At 35.6% G+C, this 15,396-nt stretch overlaps 1 protein-coding gene across 3 annotated transcripts in view; it reads left to right on the top strand.

Moving 5' to 3' along the window:
• PRKCB (protein kinase C beta) overlaps nucleotides 1–15,396 on the top strand; it is a 629,528-nt gene that overhangs the window by 425,491 nt on the left and 188,641 nt on the right. For all 3 annotated transcript variants that reach the window (XM_074280025.1, XM_074280027.1, XM_074280026.1), the window contains one exon: nucleotides 14,435–14,608. In XM_074280025.1, coding sequence (XP_074136126.1) covers nucleotides 14,435–14,608 — 174 coding nt within the window. The remainder of the gene's footprint in view (nucleotides 1–14,434; nucleotides 14,609–15,396) is intronic.

The following is a 15,396-nucleotide window of genomic DNA, read 5'->3' as shown; positions in this document are numbered from 1 at the left end:
GTGGGGGGCAGTTTATGACGGGATATTAAAGGCCAAACAGAGGATTATTATATTTGATCCTGGAGATAAAAGCGAACAGCTGTTTATTGAGTTTATTGAGTAGGGAGGCTCACACAATTCAGACATGTGCTTTAAGAAAATCATGTAACACTGTAGATATTTAGTGAATGCTTTATGAATTTGAATGAGCTTTATGCTTTACTTCTTGCTAGACTTCTTGACTTTTCCACCTTCCTCAATCTTCATTTCTGCAGAACAAAATTGACCATAGAATCTTGGTAGGTAAAAGGGAAATAAAAGTTTTTTATTGTGAGACATGAGATATTGCAATTCCTGTGGGCCACCAGGGTATAAAGTGGATCAGAGGTAGAGTTTAAATGGATCTGAGTTTTCTAAAAAAGTCACCCTTAATTAGAGGGGGTGTTGATGAGTGAGGTGGTACCTTCTTGCAAGTTGGAAGTATTTATTCCAAGTTCATTGGAACAGTTATCCCTCCCTCAAGTCTTTGAACATGGAAATAGCTGGGGGCCCTTAGGGATGGATGGTGAATTAATTGAATAACCACGATTTCCTTCCATGCTGACAAGTGGAAATAAGACTTTAAATTGCCTTTCTGATTAAGTGCCTCAATTACAGGTGTGGAGGAAGGGACTAGGGAGAAGGAGAACTGATAAACCATTTGGAAAGTTAAAGCAAGCTATTGAGAAAGGACAGGCTTACATTAGATTGAATGGATCTAACTGTTCTAAATTTGCTAATAAATACCTGACTTATAGGACTAAATCAGGAACCATTTCTTTTCTAAGACTAGACCCCAGGACTCCTGATTCTCGTGGGGATTTTTCCATTGCACCACAAGGTAGAATGAGGACATCTGTTGCAGGAGGTGGGAAGGTGTGCACTTGTACTCTGTTAGACCATTGAACCTCCTAAAGCTCAGGTTCCCCACATTTAAAGCGTCCTCCATCTCTAAAGTTTTATAATTCTATATCTCAGGTATGCTACAAGGAAGGGGAGATATGTCACAAACAGAATTTGAATTGCTTTTCTTGAGTTTCCTCTTGCAAACTGAGGGAAATGGTAAAAGTGAACAGTTTTGTTCATGGATTAAGGCCAAAAGGGCACCAAGACCTTTCTTAGGCTTCTTATTCCATTTGATTAAAGAATAATGACAGTAATCACAATGATTGTTAAAATTCTATCTTGTTCTGGTCCTCCTGACTATATCCCTCTTGTAATCAGTATTGCAAGTTTATAAGTAGCTAATATAAAATAGCAATAGCAAAGATTGTAAAGGGTCACGTACAAACCATTCCAAAGGAGCATAATTTACACATTATTATCATATATTAACCAAAAAGCACATCCTTGTAACATGTACTAAATCATGGAAGCTATTGAGGCTTTGTATCAGAATCTTTTGGTCCTATAATATATAAATCTCAGACAAATTCCAAATATCCACAGGAAGACCAGCAGAACACTGTATAGTGCTGATAACTCTAAGATGATATGGACATGTTAAATTCAAAGTTTTGCCAACAACTTTGAGGTAATATAGATATGTTAATGAATTAACTCCATGGTGGCTCAGATAAGAATTAGTCTATCTTCTCAAAGACCTCAAAAATGAGACCTCAAGCTCTTTCCCCCAAAGCCTTCTTCTGCCTCCATCAGGTCCATGCTACCTAGTGCTCCCAATTTATAATCCACAATTAGAAAGTGATTATCTGTGCATCCTCACTCCTCACCCTGTTCTCCAATACTGCTTGCCTTCCATTACCACCCCATCCCTGAGCCATCTATCTGCCTCTGTGCCCTTCCCTATGCTCTCATCTATGCATTTTCTGTGACTGCCCCTGTACCCTCTGTACCTTATTGGCATGTGATTGCAGCCTTATTCTCTGCGGCCATCATGATCTTTCTGGGCAGGTACTCAGAGGCTCTGGCACGCTTGCCCCATTTCATAAATTAATGATAATTCATTGATAATGATAACTGATATTTTATTTTATAATTTGAAGATTTGATTTCTAGTCATATGAAAAAATGCTCTAAATCACTATTGATCAGAGAAATTCAAATTAAGACAACTCTGAAATACCACTTCATACCTTTCAGGTTGGCTAAAATGACAGGAAAATGTAATGATGAATATTGGAGGGGAAAACTGGGACACTGATACATTCATTGTTGGTGGAGTTGTGAATGGATTCGACATTCTGGAGAACAATAGGGAACTATGCCTAAAGGGCTATAAACTGTGCATTCCCTTTGATCCAGCAGTGCTTCTACTAGGTCTGTATCCCAAAGAGATCATATAAAAAGGAAAAGGACCCAAATGTGCAAAAAGGTTTGTAAGTAGCCCTTTTTGTAGTGGCAAGGAACTGGAAACTGAGTGGATGCCCATCAATTGGAGAATGGCTGAATAAATTGTGGTATATGAATGTTATGGAATATTATTGTTCTGTAAGAAATGAATAGGAGGATGATTGTAGAGAGGCTTGGAGAGATTTATATGAACTGATGCTGAGTGAAATGAGCAGAACCAGGAGATTGTTGTACACAGAAACAATAAGAATATATGATGATCATTTCTGATGCATGTGGTTCTTGTCATCAATGAGATGACTGAGGCCAGTTCCAATGGTCTTGTGATGAAGAGAGTCATCTACCCAGAGAGAGGACTGTGGGGACTGAGTGTGGATCACAGCGTAACATTTTCACCTTTGTTGTTGTTTGCTTCCATTTTGTTGTGCAGCATGATGTTTGTGGAAATATGTGTAGAAGAATTGCACGTTTAACATATATTGGATTACTTGCTGTCTACAAGAAGGGATAAGGGAAAGGGAGGGAAAAAATTTGGAAAGTTTTACAAGGATGAATGTTGAACATTGTCCATGCATATATTTTGAAAAGAAATAGCTTTAATAAAAATTACTTTAAAAAGAACTTGAAGATTTGCTAAGCTCTTTTACATAAATTATTTCACTTCATCCTCAGAGAGATACTATGAGGAAGGGTGTCCCTGAACTAAAGGGGATTACTAGTCCCCAAATCATAGACAGTTGGGAAGATGGTAGAACTTCTCATGGATGAAAGTCTCTGTCATCCCAGGAGTGAGATGATAATGATGATGATGAAAATGATGATGATGATGATGATGATTACCTATATTTTAAAGATGAAAAAATTGGGGTCACAGATTAAATGACTTTGTCAAGATCACAGAGTAAATTAGTTATTAGTAGAGTTCCTTTATCTTTGTCTTGCTCATGGAGTTCAGAGATGTTCATCCATGGAAATTTGTCCTGCCATTTTCTCATCTTTCTATGGCTTGGGGACTATAACCCTCCCACCCCCATCCTCACCAAGGAGTTTGTAGATAAATTTCAGGTGTTTGTGAACTTGGATGGGAAAAATTGAATCTTCGTTTTCATTAACCTCTAACTGAATTTTACCATTCCCTTCAGTTATTTAAAAACATTATCTTGAGAAAGGTCTGTGGGCTTCATAAGACTGCTGAGGGGAGTCTACAATACAAAAAAATAAAGTTAAGCATTTGCTCACGGTGAGATAAGGACTAGATGCTCCTTCCAAGGTAGGGACACCCTTTCCTTAGTCCTGCTTCTAGATCTGTTCTCTCTGGGTTTAAGACAGATCTTCCTCTTGCATACAAATTCACTGTGGCCTGTTGCTGGGACTCTCTCTCTCTACCTGCAATTATCAAATGCTTATATGTCTCAATACCTTCTCCCATTTTTCAGTTTGCTATGAGAGATGAAATGTTCCCCGTCTTGGGGCCATTTCCCCTATTTATTCTGCACTCTCTTTACAGAGAAGCTGCTTGGGTGACAGCTATGGCCTGGGGTTTGACAAGCATGGCCCACTAGCATCATTTCAGCATGTCTAATCAATCTCTTGGAGTCCTTCCCCTTGAGGGACAAAACCAGTTGAGTAAACAAGTAGAGCTTACTCCATAGGAACTGCTTTTGTTTTCAGATTTAATATGGAAAAATTCCTGTTGAGGAAAAATATTTGAGTATTTTATTCTTATTATTACCTAAAAGCTCTTTTACTCTTGATGATGATGATGATGATGATGATAGTAATAACTTTGATATTACAGATGACGATGATTTAATTGATTGCACAGATAGTTCCTTATGACTTGCCTAGTGTACCTCCCCCACCCAAAAAATCAACTAGTAATGATGATGATGATGATGATAACAATAATTGTTAATATTTGTAAAAATCTTTCAGACTTTTAACTTTCTTCTGATTATTAAAATGCTCACTGACATTATTTACTGTAGAGTATCAGAGATAGAGTTCAAATGAGGGAAGTATTCTCCATACATGATGAATCATAGAATCTCAAAATGTAAGAAATTTTAGAGGCTATCTAGTTCAAGTTGTACCTAATCTAATATCATCCATTCTTACTATAGTACCATGGCAAATTGCCCTTTCTAAAACCTAATTAAGGTTCTATTGCCTACAAGGACATCCTCTACTACGCTGTCCTTGAAGCTTCGCTTGAGGATCTCCAATGAGGGAAAACCTCCTCCCTTCTGAAAGGGCGTTTTATATAGCACTAATGGTTAGGGAGTTTGTCCTTATATCATGTCTAAATTTACCTTTTTTCACTTCCTTCCATTGTCCTGAGTTCTTTCCTCAGGGGCAAAGTAGAACAAACTCCATTTCTCTTTTACATACTATCCTGTCAGGTATTTGAATATAGGTATCATATCCCCTTTAAGTGTTTGCTTATTAAAATGGAAAACAAGTTTCTTCAAGTCTGTTTCATGTGGCATGATATCAAGGCCCTTTATCATCTTTTTTGCCCTTCTCTGGGTGCATTCCAGTTCATTCCTGTGTTTTTCCTAAACCTGGGAGCAAAGGGCCTGAGTCCAAATCCTGCTTTTGACCGTTAATACTTGAGTAACCTTATTTAAGCAACTCATTTAACCTTCTGGCCTTAATTTCTTGATCTATAAAATGAGAGGGTTGGACTAAATGCCTTCTCATGTCTCTTTGGGCTCTAGGGCTAGGAATATGAAACATCTTTCAGACATATTCTAGAAGAACATATTTCTAGATGTTTTGCTCTTGATAGAACATAAGATTGTATTTATCTTATCTGCAATTTCACAATATTTGTTTTGTTGCTCCATCCTACAAATGGGACCACTGTAGTTCAATCATGGAGGAGCCAGGCTGCTTGGATCTGCTTTGGCTGAGATTTTGTATCCTCATCTTCCCCCTGATCCTGGAAGTACCTACATTTCTTAGCCCACGATTTCTTTCTGCCTGTTTCTCTGAGAACTATAATTAAAAAATCACTACCAATACTTCTGGAAAGGGTGAGTTCATGGTGGACAGCTCTCCTGTTCCACTCAGTTTCCTTAGGATTTCCCAAAACATAACTTTCTTCCCTGGCCCCCATTCCCTTTATGTTTTGTTGTCTTCATTAAAAAACTGCAAGGTCTTTAAATGGTAGATAAAAACCTTTTTTGTTTTTATCTCCTGCATAGGGATTGATGCATAAGAAGCATTTAAACCATCCTTTCATTCATTCATACATTTGAGCTTTAGTTCACAAAACCCACAGATCTTCAGACAAACTAATATATAATTATGCTTCCCTTGTTTTCTACTCTTGAAGTTGATTTTTTAACCCAAATATGACTTTCTATTTATCCATATCAGATTTCCTGTTTATTAGAATTCAACCAATGTTCAAGCTTGTTGATATCTTTTTGGATGTTGATTTTTTTTCTGGGAGTATATTTGCTATTTTTCCTAGTTATTTTATCTCAATATCATCTATTCTTCATTCAGGTCATTGATAAAAATATTAAATAACTTAGGGCCAAGGAATGATCATAAGGGAACTTTACTTCTTTCTAGTTCTCTCCAAACCATTGATTATTGCTCTTTGTGTAAGGTGGTTTAACCAGCTTTTAATCCACTATATGGACTTTTGTCTAGGACATACATCTCTATCTTGTTCACAAGAACATCACAAGAGATTTGTCCAGTGCTTTCCTAAAATTTAGGTAAACTATATTTATAATATTCCCCATAACCATGTTCAAACACAAAATGCTTATTTTGGCCTGATCTATTCTTGAAAAACTAAACCTATTCTTTGTGATCACTGATCCCTTTTTTATATATTTCCTAACTTTAATAATAATTTAATATAATAATAACTTGAATAATAAGGTTCTGAGATTTATTAGGACTTTTACAAGCTCACTAGCTTATAGTTTCCAGTTTCCAACTCATTTGGAAAATGGAATAGTATTTCTTTTTTTTTTTATATGAAGGCAAGTCTTTGGAATTTCCCAAAGTCCTCCATTGGTTAGAAATCTATAAAATGAGAGGGTTGGACTAAATGCCTTCTCATGTCTCTTTGGGCTCTAGGTCTAGGAGTATGAAACATCTTTCAGACATATTATAGTCCCCTTCCAAAGTTATTCTATCTGAAGAATCTAGATGGAATGACTCCCCTTTATGTAGATTGAACCTCAAATCTCTGAATTGTGAACTTGTGTGTGTATGTGTTTGTTATAATATATGTCTATCTATCTATCTCTATATAGATATCTAGACATAGATACTAGTATCTATGGAGTAGTTATCTATCTATAGATAATAGTATCTATTTACCTATCTGTATATATATATATATACATATTATATATACAGATATATATAATATATATAAAACTAGATAGATGATGTACAAAATGTTGTTCCTAAACCAGTTTGAATACATTTCTTACTACTTATTAATCACATCAGTTTGCCCATGACTTTTAAGGAAATCAATTGATCAAATGCTTTCTATATTTAGTGTAAAGCCTATGATTGATTGACCAATACAAAAGATCTTATTCACACTTACTTGACACTTCTGATTGATTTTTCTCCTCTCAAAAAGCATCATTTACCTTAATTGGTGTGAAGTAATTGATTGTGTGACTCACTTGGATTCTACCACCTTGCTACCACCTGGCAGAGCCAAATGAATTAAGAAACAAGAAAAAAGCAAAAGAAAAAAAAAAGTTTGATTCTATTTCAGTTGCTATTTCTTCCACCTTTCACTCTCTTTATTTCTTTCCTTTCTTTTTTGTATTATACAGATATAGTCAGTGGCTCTTCAGTTAGAGGACTTTGCTTTATATTATGTAGCCTTCCCACATTTCCTTTTATGCTTCCTATTTATCTATTACATTACCATAATAATCCATTATATTAATGTATCAGCATATATTTAGCCATTTGTTAATTAGTGAATGTAAGGTTGTTTTCATTTTTTATCTTGAAAATAACAGTACTGTGAATATTTTTGTACAGATAAATCCTTTCTCCCTTTTTTATTTTTATAGTGATAAAGTATGGGGACTTGGAAAGTCCTATCAGTCTTTTAACTCTTACTGCATATTGCAATTTGTTCTTCTAAATATTTGTATCAATTTACTGTACTAAACAACAATTTTCCCTCATTTAATGAAGGTTGGGAATATATTAAAGTAAATCAGGGAATTATTAGTTACTCTGCTTTCATACATTTTCAGTAAGCCTATTCCATATTTGGCAAACTTAAATAAATAAGCATCATTTTTTTTACTTTGTGCTAGATGCTTTACTAACATTAGGGATTCAAGGGAAGGGCAAAAACAGTCCCCACCTCTAAGGAACTTACATCTTAAGGGGGAAGAAAAATGCAAACAACTATGTAAACATAAGATGTTTATAGGGTAAATTGGAGGTAATCATAGTGGAAGACACTAGCATTAAGGGATGCTTAAGACATCTTGTAGAAGTTGAGATTTGAATTAAGACGAACTAATCCAAGGAAGGAAAGAGGTAAGGAAGTGGAAATGAGAAGAAAACATTCTAGGAAATTAGGAAATTTGGAGGTGGAATGTCGTACTTCAGGAATAGCTAAAAAGCCAGTGTTATCGAGTCCCAGAGTCTGTGGAAAGTAGCAAATTGAAAGACCAGAAAGATAGGAGGGGGACCAGGCTTTGAAAGTCAAATAAGATTTCACATTTTATCCTGGAGGTACTAGGGAGCCACTGGAGGTTATTGAGTAGAGGGAGTTTGATATGATTAGATCTGTACTTTGGGAAGGTTACACAGAAGTCAAGCAGAGAAGGGGATAGAGTGGGCAAAGATATGCCCTAAGGAGACCAAGCAGAAGAAGGCTTTTGCAGTAGTTCAGGTATACAGTGATGAATGCATACCCCAGATTTGTGTCAGAGGAAAGAAGGAAGATTGAATAACAATGGGCAATAGATTGGATGGAGAAGGGGAGACTGAAAGAGAGAAAGGATTTGAGAATGATACATAGATTGTGAGCATGTGTGACTGGTACCTGGTCCTCAGGAAAAAACTTTTTTATCCTCCTTTATTTATTCTTTGTTTTCAGGGGATGATTCTGAGAGGAAAATAGGGATATATTGAGAAATAGAGATGATATAAAAACAAAATATAGCAATAAAATTCAAAATGAGATTAGATACTAACCTTCCACTGCAGTGTTCAGTGATCTTTCCATCAGCCATCTCTACCTTAGTTTGGGTTGTAAGCAGCATCCCTTTATATATGGATACCTAGCTGAGAGGTTAAAATGAATTGTTTCCTACTACCCTTCAATATTTCTCAAAAGGTGGACATTTCTTTCTACCCTTTACTTTAGGAAGTTAAAAATGTTAATTGCCATCAAAAATTCTCAAAATTGCAGTTTCTCACAAAAAGTTCTCTCAAACTAACCATTTTCTATAGCTTTATCATCTATCTTAGACTCTAGAATGTGATTCTATGTTTCTCTTTTTTCCCCTCTCTTCAATAGTATTTTTTCAAATACATGCAAAGATAGTTTTCAACATTCATTTCTGCAAAGATTTTATGTTCCAATTTTTTCTCCCTTCCTTCCTTACCTCCTCTCCCCAAGAAGCAAGCAGTCTGATATAGGTTAAATATGTGCAATTCTTTTAAACATATTGCCATATTTTTCATACTATGCTAGAAAAACTAGACCAAAAAACCCCATATGTTTCTCATTTTACTCTGATGGTTTATATATGTAAGTTCCATTGCCCCAAATAGTCTTTCAGACCCTTCATAGAAGGATAACGGCTGAATAAGTTATGATATATGAATGTTATGGAATATTATTGTTCTATAAGAAACTATCAGCAGATTTCAGAAAAGCTTGGAGAGACTTACATGAACTAATGCTAATAGAACTAGGAGATCATTATACAATGATCTTTGATTGATAGAGCCATCTGAACCCAGAGAGAGGATGGAACTGAGTGTGGGATCACAGCATAGCATTTTCACCCTTTTTGTTGTTGTTTGCTTGCATCTTATTTTCTTTTTTCATTTTTTCCTTTTTGATCTGATTTTTTTGTGCAACAAGATAATTGTGTATATATATATATGTACATACATACATACATATATAAGTATATATATACATATATTGGATTTAATATACACACACACACATATATATATATATATATATATATTTTTTTTTAACCATGTTTAGCATGTATTGGATTAAGTACCATCTAGAGGAAGTGGGGAGAGAAGGGGAGAAATTGGAACACAAGGCTTTGCAAGGGTCAATGTTGAAAAAATATCCATGTATATGTTTTAAAAATAAAAAGCTTTAATAAAAAGTCACTATAATGATACATCATGAATGTAGAATTCATAGAGATCATCTATGAGGAAAAACCCCTTAGAAAACTGAAGCTCCTAAATGAAAAAGGTGTCCAAAGTCACATATGTAAGAAAAGTGAAAAATTATGGAATTTGATCCCAAATCTCTTGACTCTAATTCTGATTCTTCTTTTAACTAAACCAAGAAGCAGTCACATTTCTCTGCTGTTTCCACAAACAGTGCTTGCTTAGATTGGGATTTGACAGGGGAAAAATATCAGATAATTCTTTACAAAATGAAAATTCATTTGATTTCCCCGAATGTTTGACCTGAACATTGAGGTGAAAATGGGGGAAAAAAAAAGTCTCATCCACCTGGAAATCTGAATTAGGCGTCTGGCAAACAAGCCTTTTTTTCCCTGATGAGATTCCCTGCAAATTGCGGCCATGCATCTTCATAATATGTGGGGTGTCATTGGGAGTCTTTTGGAGCTCTCGTTTGCCTGCTTTGATTAGGGAGAGAAAGTTATGATAGCAGGAGATATTATAGCCTCTGTTCATTATAATAAATACATAATAAAGATCAGCACAAATGCTTTAATATGTTAGTGCCACAGTATATTTCAGAGCAAGGAGAAAAGCTAATAAAAGTACATTGATCTCTCTTTTCTTTGAACTGTAGCACTTACGAGGTGGACCACACATTTTGGCAGTGACTAGGACTGTTTTTGTAAGCAATGTTATCTTCTTCCTTGGCTGCATATTTTAAAGTTAGGGAGTACTTTTGAAATCTTCTCTCAGATAAAAACCTATTGAGCCTAGTCTGGAACAACATCATATTAAGAGATATTATCCCCTGAGATCACCCTTTGTAAAATGACTGAAGCCAGTTCCTGGCTTCCCTTTTATGGTACACAGATATACAAAGTAAATACCCAGCAGTCCATATTTATGCAGGTACACACATAGCCCGACCCAAATGAACAAGAAATGTCAGTTCATACAACAAGACAATAAGAATAAAATTTTAAGACCTGAAGGGGGAAAGGCTCACAAATTTTTATAAGTCTTCCACTTCTAGAATCCCCCGATTCATTTAACTCAAAAATAAACTCCCTCATTGAATCAGATACGAGCTGCTCATAATTGTGTGCTTTCCACTGATTCTTATATGTTAACTGTCTCCAGAGATTAAAAAAGCTTCAGCTAATTAGAGCCCGCCTCAGCTGTATGACAACAGATACTTTTTTCTTTTTCTCATTTTATTGCTTATTTATGTTTTCTTAGTCTTGGGTTGGTTGGCACCTTTTAGGGGAATAGGGTATTCTTAGTAAATAGGATTGTAGTTTGTTTTTTATTTTTTATTTTGCTTTTTGTCCAGACTTGTGATTTCATCAATTTAGAAAAATTACTTGAGGAAGTTTCCTCTACCAATGCAAATTGGCAACTGCTCTGCAGTTTATAGTCTTGAGAAGTTCCTGGGACACAGAAAATGAAGTGACTCACTGATTGTCAGGCAGGGAATGTCTGAAGTAGGATCTAAATCCGTGTCATACTCTCTGCCAAGCTCTCTGTCCACTAAGCACCATTTTCCTATCCCTGCACCATCTCTTAATTTGCTCACGTAGCTATAATAAAGACATGTCAGACAGCCTTCACTTACAGTTTTGCATCGTTCCCTCTGCTCTCTAACTTCAAGAAGTATTTTTGCATGGCCTTTCTGATTCCTCAAAGTGAGTAGTCTTTCCTATTGAATCCCAAATGTTTTGTATTCCTTTCATTTGTTTATCATAACCTATGTTTCTATTATATTTCCATTTAGTTATGGCCTCCAATGGAGGTTCCATTCTGTTAAGAGACTATGATACATAAAATACCAAATAATATATGTTAACTGTACAACAAAAATATAAATAATGTGTTTTGTTAAGTCCAAAAGTTGAAAGGTCTTTACTAAATAGAAGAATTAGGGGGAACTTCCTCAGAGAAGTGACATTTAACCTGGGCTTTAAAAGGGATAGGACTTCAACAAGTGAAAGAGGGTAGTTAGAAGCAAAACAATGAAGGTGGGAAATAATGTTGTATAGATAGAGACCAGGGAGTAGTCCAGTTAGACAAGATTGTAAATCAGAAGTGGTATGAAATACAGGGCTGAAAACACAGAATAGTACCAAAACGGAATTGGCTTTGAGAGCTAGGTGAGGGAATTAGAACTTTACTCAGTAAGGAATAGGGAGCCATTGCAGAATTTTGAATCCTCAAGTGACTTGATCTGCAAAAAAACAAGATTATTCTGGTGGTATCATGAAAGATATATTGAAGGAATTTGGGAGTGGAGACAGGGAGTACAATTAGGATGCTAATCATGCTATTCTATGCGGCCATTGTAAGTGTCTCATTGCCATAGGCCACCTTTGAAAGTGTTTCATTATCAGAGATACTAAACATTTACAACTGTGACAGTGTAATAGAGAACCGGAGACAAATGGAAGAAATGGAGCAGAATTGCTAGCCAGGACCTCGTAACTGATTAGTACAGTAGACAGATTCTCTTTCCTGAGGTTCCTGTTGTTGATACAGTCTTATTCTTTCTTTTTAAAAACTCCATTTTTATTCCTTTTATCCCATATCATTGCTCATAATACTAGGCTTTCTTTTTTTGACTATTTTATGTCTTTCAATTTTTTTATTACAAGAGTTTCCCTGTCTATTTCTTTCCCCACTCCCTGCCTTAGCTTATTTTTTTCATTTAGTTTTATTTAGCAACCTGTTCCTGGTATTGCTGTTTTGAAGTGATAATAAGGACCTGGTCTTAATGAGATCAACTAAGTTATATTGCCAGAAGTAAATTATGAATGAGGAAAAGCATAGAAAAGGGTTTTTCCAAGGTAACCTTAAGGTTATAACAAGTGAGATGGCAAATGATAGTGCCACAGACAGAAATAATTAAGTCAAAAGTAGGAATAGCCTTAGAGAAAGATAAGAACTTTTAGATAAATTGAGCTTTTAGTGCGATATCCAGGAAGAGAATATGTGACATTTGGATTTTGGTTTTGGTTTTGTTTTGGAAAAAAAAAAACAAAAAAAACTGGAGTTGTTTGTCATGTCCTTCTCAAGTTCATTTTACAGGTGAGGAAACTGAGGCAAACAGGATTAAATGACTTTCCCAGGTCACACAGGTAGTAAGTATATGAAGCTGGATTTGAAATCAGTAAGATTAATTTCCCTGACTTTAGGCCTGGCCCTTTATCCACTGTATCACTTAGATCCCCCAAAGATTGGGTAAGGAAAAAGTCATTTTCATCAAAATTAGAGACGTGAATAACCAAGGTGACAAAGGGAGAGAGTGAGGACAGGGACTTGAGGAATACCTATGTTAAGGGATTGGGAAGAAGAGAAACCAACAACGGAAAAGAGAAGTATTAGTCATAAAAGTAGGAGGAGAATCAGGAGTATGTAGTATTTCTGAAATCAAAGAAGAGGAAAACATTTAGCAGAAATGAATATCCAACTACTTCACAAATTATATATTGGAAGAAAAACAAAGCCCGAAGAAAAGGTCCTTGATTTTTTTGTGGTAAAGAGGTCTTTGTTGTTGACCACAATGGTGGTGATGGGGAGACTATATCATATCCTTATCCTCTACCCTTAAATTCATCAAAAACAGTTTGCTGAATTATTTCTTTTTAATGGGACAGAATGTGGCAGGAGTAGCAGGCTTGTTTCCTCAATATAAGGAAATTGAGTGCAGAAATGTGTTCTACTGATGCAGATCAGAAATTCCTCAATAACAAATAGTCTTATCAAGGCAAAAGGTAGTTCATAAGTCTGAGGTACAGGTCAGAGAGAGAAGCTTTATTTTTATTACAACCTCTGGCAGGGAAAGATCCATTAATTGGCAGTATTCCTATGTCAGTCTTCTAAATTAAAGTCCTGAAATATCAACTGACTCTAGGATAGCTCAAACTTGATGTTCCACAGACATCGCAGACTTCACACATACAAAACAGAACTAATTATCTTTCCCCTGAAATCTTCCCTTTCCCAAAATTTCTTTGAATTGTTGACTACCATTATGCTTCTAGATCTGAAACCTCAGTGTCATCAACTGACTCTTACTCAAGCCATATACCCCCTCAGTTACCAGATTATGTGATTTCTTTCTCCACATTTCACACACACACACACACACACACACACACACACACACACACACACACACACACACACAACTTTCTCTTCACTTAGACATTTCTCTTAAACAAACATCACCATGATAACCATACCATCTGCTCTTACTTTTTGATTTGGACTATTGCAGTGTACATAAATTATTCTCCCTATTTTAATTTTGTATAATTTTGGTCTGAATTCCCATACAGCTTGCCAAAATAATTTTCCTAAAGTATAGGTCAGATCATCTGATCCTCCTTCTTAATAAACTTTAGTGGTTTTCTATTACCTCTGTCATCAGATCTGATGTTTAAAGTGTGTCAGGACCAGACTTTTTTCTTTTTTCCTTCTTCCCTTTTCTCCTTGTTCATGATTGTGCAACTTGTGTATGTCAGACTTATATACCACATTTATATGTTGTTTTTCCAATGATAGAGTTGATCTTCTATCTATTCTACATCATTCCCTCTTCTATATGTTGCACATAATAGGGGTGTAATACATGTTCATTGAATTGGGTGAATCATTGCCCCAAAGCATCCTAATTATCACTGTCTCTCCCTTGTAGGTCATGCTTTCAGAAAGAAAAGGCACTGATGAACTCTATGCTGTGAAGATCCTGAAGAAAGATGTCGTGATCCAGGATGATGATGTGGAATGCACAATGGTGGAGAAGAGGGTTCTTGCTCTTGCTGGGAAACCTCCATTCCTGACACAGTTGCACTCCTGTTTCCAGACAATGGTAACTCTTCTGCCAATAATCATTCTATTCTAGATATAATAATAATAGTTCGAGCTTCTTTCAACCTAAAAGGCATCAAAAAGTTATTGTTTAAAAAAAGCCATGAATTTGGAGTTATGAGAACTAGGTCTAAATTGTGACTTTGCTGCTTATTAGTTGATAAACTTTGGCATTTTCTTCTTTGTCCTTCAAATATTTGAACATTAACAAGTTAAGATTTTAAAAGGGTTGCTCCAGGTGACTATTGTTATTAACTAGAACGTGGAGCTGAATTATACTAAGCACATAAAACCTATTTGAACTCAAGAAACTATTTATTTGATGACAGTAATAGTTGTATTTCTATGTTGGCACAAACCTATCACCATAAAAAAGATCTATCACCATCCTGTGATGTAGATAGAATATGTATTATTAAGCTTATTTATTTGAAAGAGGAAAAACTGAGGCACAGGAAGTGTAATGATTTGCTTCAGATCACACAGCTTGTAAGAGATATTAGGACCCTAGTCTCTCTTAGCTTCAAGCCCATTGCTTACTGTACACTACACTACCTTTCCCAATGCTTAGTTAGATTGTCCTGACAATGAAAACTTCCCTAAGGTCAAAGTAAAAACCTCTTTCATACAACTGAGAAAAGCCTCCCTATCTCAGCAAAATATTTGTTGCAACCCCGATTCATTTCTGATTGGGTCATTAATCAAAGGTCAAGATTACCCCCAGATTCATTTGTTGCTAGGCAGCCACAAAGTGATCTCAACATTTCTTGAGTCCATTTTGTTTATCTT

This window comes from Sminthopsis crassicaudata, chromosome 1 (assembly GCF_048593235.1).
Source record: "Sminthopsis crassicaudata isolate SCR6 chromosome 1, ASM4859323v1, whole genome shotgun sequence".
NCBI classification, from domain to species: domain Eukaryota; kingdom Metazoa; phylum Chordata; class Mammalia; order Dasyuromorphia; family Dasyuridae; genus Sminthopsis; species Sminthopsis crassicaudata.
Note: the sequence above shows the minus strand (reverse complement) of the source record. Positions and strands in the feature narration are given on the sequence as shown.